This window comes from Heteronotia binoei, chromosome 3 (genome assembly GCF_032191835.1).
Source record: "Heteronotia binoei isolate CCM8104 ecotype False Entrance Well chromosome 3, APGP_CSIRO_Hbin_v1, whole genome shotgun sequence".
Taxonomy (NCBI): domain Eukaryota; kingdom Metazoa; phylum Chordata; class Lepidosauria; order Squamata; family Gekkonidae; genus Heteronotia; species Heteronotia binoei.
The window spans coordinates 95,568,237-95,574,873 of NC_083225.1; the positions used below are offsets into that span (position 1 = coordinate 95,568,237).

At 41.6% G+C, this 6,637-nt stretch overlaps 1 protein-coding gene across 1 annotated transcript; it reads right to left on the minus strand.

Annotated features, from left to right (window-relative positions):
- Positions 1 to 214: 214 nt before the first annotated feature.
- On the minus strand, positions 215 to 1,353 carry LOC132568426 (beta-1,3-galactosyltransferase 5-like). The gene has a single exon (XM_060234228.1). The coding sequence runs from the start codon at positions 1,319 to 1,321 to the stop codon at positions 407 to 409; it is 915 nt and encodes a 304-aa protein (XP_060090211.1). The 5' UTR covers positions 1,322 to 1,353; the 3' UTR covers positions 215 to 406.
- Positions 1,354 to 6,637: the final 5,284 nt, after the last annotated feature.

Genomic DNA, 6,637 nt, shown 5'->3' on the forward strand with positions numbered 1-6,637 from the left:
AGAAACAGCTCAACCCAAGAACAATTTTGTTATATGACAATGAGTTTGCATAAACCAGACCTAGTTTGAAAGTTAATATAATCTAAACCAATTAGTCTTATTTCTGAATAAACATGTTTTGATCAGGATTTTGGAAAACAACAAGCTGAAAACAAACAAAGGAAAAGCCAGTGGTGTGTGGCTTTGCACTTCAAACTTTTAACTTTGCACTTCAAACTGCATAGTTAAAAGTTCAAAACAATACATATATGGCAAAGGAAGATTCATATTGATGGATATTGAAAACTGAATATTGCTTGCAAATTATATCTGCTTTGTGACTGGGTAAAGAATGCAGCACTCTGAACTTGGCTGTTTGTCACCTACAAGACTAGTATTTTTTGATCCTTGAATATCCTTTGTGAATTTAAGAGTGAGTACCTGGGCATTCCTCATCAATGGACTTCTCCAGTTCACGCCAGAATGCAAGCATCTCAGCAGGTGTGATAAAATGGCTTGTGACAAGTCTCCTGTAGCGACATGGAGAGAATTCAATTCGGCCTACAAAAAATACTGGCTCTGAATGAAGTGCTTCCAGTTTGATTTTAAGCTGAAAAAGGCACAGACCTACAAATATGTCCTCTAGTTTTAAAAAAGGGGTCTTTTTAGAAACTATGTACATATGACTAGCAACATCAGTGGAGAAAACATAAGCAGCTCCTGAACAACAGTTAGGGTATTTGTTCCATGGATACTCCTCTTTACTCACATACCACTTACTTTTTGGATCCCTTACTGGATTAGAATGCATTGTTAAGGCACCTGTAAAGAACCTGGTGGTTCTGTTTTTTTTCAAAAGAAGTTCTGTCAAAAAAAGTGGGTTGACAAACATATCAGAGTCAGTTTTCATTACAAAACTAGACTGTGGACAAAATCTGTGAACCCATTCAAGGCCCATCAAAGTCTTTAAAGTTAAATTATAGTAAGTATCCAAAAAATCCTTTTGAATGATGTCTTTATAAATGAAACTTTCCATCGTAACAGTAATCTCATCATGGGGATACGAAGTACTTCCTAAAAGAAAAAATGTCATAATACGTTTGTCAGTGATTATTCGTTCCTTGCCCCACGTCTCACGGATAGCCATCCGGGTCTTAATTTGGTTATGAAGAGTTGTTACAAGTATTATTAGGAAGGGTGGATCCTTTCTGCAATCTATATCTGGCATATTCAAAAAACCTCTGTTTGGTTGGAAAATAGACATGTCCTGCAGACAGACTGAGCAAATTCCAATGCATTTGAACATAGTGAGTAAGTTGAAACAGGCTAGTGCCAGTGTCATAGTGACAATAAAGATCCATCTCCTGTAGGCCATCTGAAAAAGTAAAACATAATTGAGAAATTCCAACTTTGCAAAGTCAATGTTATAAACAGTTTAACTTTCTATTGCAGAGTTACCTAGTTTAATAAATTTATTTGTAAAAATACCACATCCTGGAAAATACAGCATTTCCATTGTCTCAGGTGTCTACAGAGTTCCAGGATTCTGTTTTGATTACAGCCTTTTCCAAGAATAGCTTCATGGAAAAGAATGACACATAAACCAATTTTATAGAGCCACCATGGTGTACTGGTTAGAGCACAGGTGTCAAACATATGGCCCATGGACCAAAACTGGCCTGTCCAAGGCTCTTTTCTGGCCTGCAAGTAACTGGTCATTACCTTCATTGCCAGATGACAGAGGCTGTGCATTGTCCCTGTATACTGTCCAGTGCTAATGCATAACAGGCAGTGGAAGTGGGAAGGTGGGCATCAGAGAGATGAGCATTGGCCATACCAGCATTCTGCAGTGAAAGAGACAATGGCCTTGAGAGCTTCTGTCTTGTGTGCTGCAGAAGGAGGGGAGAGTGAGTATCAATGCTGGCAACGTGCTTGATAGTGGGCAAGCACAGAAGGCTCAAATGGAGAGAGCTGTCACCAGTGCTGCCCAGACCCTGAGAGGATTCCCTTGTTCTTGTGTCTTTGTTGCCATTACTGCTGCCTGAGCCCACTAAACTGCTGCTGCCAGAGTCCCAGTCTCTCCCATGGGGAGGCAAAAGGGTCCTGGAAGCCAATGGAACAGGTGAGCATGATTCATGTCCAGATGCAGACAGGGTGGCAAACTGCCCATGACAGAGAGCATTGTGAAAGGTGAGGAGGTTGTTGGTTTTCCGACCTGATGGCAGGGGGAAGGGTGGTTTCCGCTACCTGAAGGCAGGGGAGGGAGATGCTGATCTAAGGACAGTGAGTAGATCAAGTAGTCTTAAGAGGCAGTTTGGCAGTGGAATTTTCAGGGAAGTCAAACAGGACTAATTTTGAAATGAATTGGAGCAGCATGGCTGGAGAGAGCTGAGGCAGTGAGGTGTAAAGTCTGTAGAATGTTTGTATTCTTAGCTGAGGGTTACAGTGAGCCCCGTGGCGCAGACTGGTAAAGCTGCAGTACTGCAGTCCAACCTCTCTGCTCACGACCTGAGTTCAATCCCAGCGGAAGCTGGATTCAGGTAGACAGCTCAAGGTTGACTCAGCCTTCCATGTTTCCAAGGTCGGTAGAATGAGTACCCAGCTTGCTGGGGGGAAGTGTAGATGACTGGGGAAGGCAATGGCAAACCACCCCTTATAAAGTCTGCCATGAAAACGTCGTGATGTGACGTCACCCCAGAGTCAGAAACGACTGGTGCTTGCACAGGGAACTACCCTTACCTTTTAACAGTGATTACACTTGCAGCAAGTGTAAGTTGGTAGCCCTATTGGAGGAGACAATATGGGGAACTGAGGCACTCTTGTCCACACTGCAGTGTTTAAGGGAAGGTGAGGATTTCATGGACAGAATACATGAAGTGCTCTTGAGAGGACAACAGAAGGAAAAGGGAAAGGTATCTCAGGGAATGGAGGAGAACCCCACACAGAAGGAGGAGGGTATGTAGAAAGCTATAATTCACAGAACTAGGAAAATCAGGAGACATTCTAAGCCACTGCTAAGCAATCAGTTCCAGGAGCTCCTCTTATATATTGATTCTGAACCACTAGAACAAGGGCTACTTCCCCAGCCTCCACTAAGCTTGAAGGAAGTTTCTCAGGACCCTGGGGATGAGAAGACTTGAGTTTCTTCTCCCCAATATAGGAAAAAGCATGTGCTGGTAATTTTGGATTCCCTACTCAGAGGGGTAGAACCCAAAGTGTGCTGTCTGGACTTGTCACCTTGAGAGATATGCTGCCTACCGGGTGCACAAATCCAGAATATGACTGAAAGGGTAGGAAGACTTTTCAAGCCTATGGATTATTATCCTTTCTTGATGATCCATGTTGGAACAAACAATACTGCCCAGCACAACCTGGAACATATTAAAAGAGACTACATGGCTCTGGGTGAGAAAGTGAAGGAGCTGGGAGTGCAGGTTTCATTTTCATCAATTCTTCCTGTCAAAGGCTGTGGCTTAGGATGGGAAAGAAGAATACTGCAAATAAATGACTGGCTATGTAGATGGTGTCATCAGGAAAGGTTTGGATTTTTGAGCCATGGTTTACACTTTCGAGATGAAGCTCTTCTGTTGGGAGATGGTTTGCACCTCATGAAAGTAGGAAAAAGGATATTTGGTAAGAGCCCTGCTAACCTAATAAGGAGAGATTTAAACTAAATTGTATGGGGGAGCAAGACATTAATTCAAAGCCTAGTATGATGCCAATAACTGGAGATAAGAATAGTAAGGTTTTGCAGGGAATGACACATATGCTAGGTAACATTAACTCACAGGTATGTAAGCGAATGAAAACCTCAGGGTGTATAAAACATGGTTTCTGATGTCTCTACACTAATGCACAGAGTATGGGAAACAAGCAGAAGGATCTGAAAGTCCTAATACAGGAAAGAAACTATGACCTAGCATGCATTGCTGAAACTTGCTGGGATGACACTCACAGCTGTAATATTAGGACTGATGGGTACAACTTATTTTAAGACCAATAAAGAAGCGTGGAGGCATAGCATTATATGTGAAGGAGGTATATACTTGTGAGGAAATACGTGAATCTGAGAGTGGAAGTTCAATTGAGAGTCTCCGGGTAAAAATAAAAGGACTAAGAAATAACAGTGATATTATGGTGGGGGTCTGCTATAGACCACCAAGTCAGGCAGAGATGAGCTACTCCTACAACTGATTGTAAAGTTCTCAAAGAGAAGGAACACAGTGATCATACGAGATTTCAGTTACCCACCATCGGTTGGAAGTCCAACTCTGCAAAAAATGAAAGGTCAGATAAATTCCTACTTGTCTTGCTGACAACTTCATTTTCCAGAAAGTGGAGAGGGAAACAAGGGGATCTGCAATTGTGGACTTGATTCTCACCAGCAAGGAAGAACTGGTTGATGAGATGAAAGTAGTGGGCACCTTGGGTAGCAGTGACCATGTGATTTTGGAATTTACAGTCTTGGTGAAGGGAAAAGCTGTACATAGATGTATAGGTTGGACTTCAAGAAAGCAAATTCTGACAAACCAAATTGTGCTGGTCAGAATCCCATGGTCAGAAATATTTAAGGAGAAAGGAGTTCAAGAGGGATAGGAGTTTCTTAAAAGTGAAATATTAATGGCACAATCAGAAACAATTCCCATGAGAAGGGTGGTTCCATTAAACAGCTCTCTAAAGACTTGAAAAATAAAAAGACTCATTTAGGAAATGGAAGGAGAGTCTTATAACCAAGGATGAAAATAAACAAATAACCAATGCTTGTAGAGAAAACGTTAGGAAAGCTAAAGCTCAGTATGAGCTAAGTATAAGCTAGTGAGAGATGCTAAAAACAACAAGAAAGGGTTCTTTTCTTATGCACAAAGTAAGAAAAAGAACAAGGAGATAACAGGCCCATTGCAAGGACAGGAAAGTGAAATTGTAACAGGTGATGAAGAAAGGGCAGAACTGCTCAATTCCTATTTTTCCTCAATCTTCTCTTGTGAGGGAAATAGTATTCAACATTGCAAAAACTGAACATATGATGAGGGAAGGAAGTTGCAGCCTAGGATCAGCATAGGGGTAGTACATCAACACCTAGTTTCTTTAAATGAAACTAAATCTTCGGGGCCAGATGAGCTGCATCCCAGGGCACTAAAAGAACTTGTGGATGTAATTTCTGAGCCTCTGACCATTATTTTTGAGAATTCTTGGAGAACAGGTGTAGTGCCAGAAGACTGGAGGCAGGCAAATGTTGTCCCCTTCTTCAAAAAGGGGGAAAGGGGAAATCTGGGTAACAACTGACCCATCAGCTTGATACCTATACTTGGAAAAGTTTTAGAGCAAATCATCAAACAGTCAGTCATTGAACATTTAGAAAAGATGGGTGTGATTAGTAAGAACCAGCATGAATTTCTCAAAAAATTCTGACAGCAATGAAGATCCTGTGAATTTGGGGCAGGTATTTGTGGGTTTCCTGCATTGTGCAAGGGGTTGGACTAAATGACTCTGGAGATCCCTTCCAACTCTATGATTCTAAGAACAAATCATGTCAGCCTAACTTGATCGCCTTTTCTGAAAAAATTACTACCTTGCTGGATCAGGGGAATGTTGTAAACATAGTTTATCTTAATTTCAGTAAAGCCTATGATAAGTTTCTGCATACAATTCTTGTTGACAAGTTGGTAAAATGTGGTTTAGATCCTGTTACTGTTAAGAGGATCTGTGAAAGGTTGACAAATTGCACCTAAAGAGTGCTTGTGAATGGTTCCTCATCCTCTTGGACAGGAGTGACAAGTGGAGTGCCTCAAGGATCAGTCCTGGGACTTGTTTTGTTCCAACATTTTTATAAATGATTTGGATGAAGGAATAGAGATGATGCTTATTAAATTTGCAGATCATACTAAATTGGGAGGGGTCGCAGATACAATAGGAGACAGGATGCAGGATGATCTTGACAGGCTGGGAAACTGGGCTAAACAAATAAAATGTGTTTTAATGGGGATAAATGTAAAGTTCTGTGTTTAGGTAGGAAAAATCCAATACATCATTATAGGATGGGGGAGACTTGCCTTGACTGCAATATGTGCAAAAAGGCTGCAGGGGTCTTAGTGGACCATACACTGAGCATGAGTCAGCAGTGTGATGTGGTAGCTAAAAAGGCAAATGCAATTCTGGGCTGTATCAACAGAAGTATAGTGTCCACATGAAGTGAAGAGAGGGCACAACAATTTAAGAAGGATATAGAGGAGCTGAGATGTGTCCAGAGGGGGGCAACAAAAACGGTGAGGGATCTGGAGACCAAGTCCTAAGAGGACAGGTTGAAGGAGCTGGGTATGTTTAGCATGGACCTGCAAAGAGGTGATATGATCATCATCTTCAAGTAACTGTTTTCTGTTGCCCCAGAGGATCAGGTCAGAACCAATGGGTTGAAATTAAATCAAAAGAGTTTCCAACTAAACATTAGGAAGAACTTACTGGCAGTTAGAGCAGTTCCTCAGTGAAACAGGTTTCCTCAGGAGGTGGTGGGCTCTCTTTCCTTGGAGGTTTTTAAGCAGAGGCTAGATGACCATCTAACAGCAATGGTGATTCTGTAAATTAGGTAGATCATGAGAAGGATAGGAAGGATTGCATCAGTGTTTAGTTCTTGTGGCCTTTTCTTATACGCCCAGGGAAATGC

Coding starts and splice junctions, on each gene's coding strand:
- LOC132568426 (XM_060234228.1), bottom strand. CDS start 1,321: ATGACACTGGCACTAGCCTGTTTCAACTTACTCACTATGTTCAAATGC.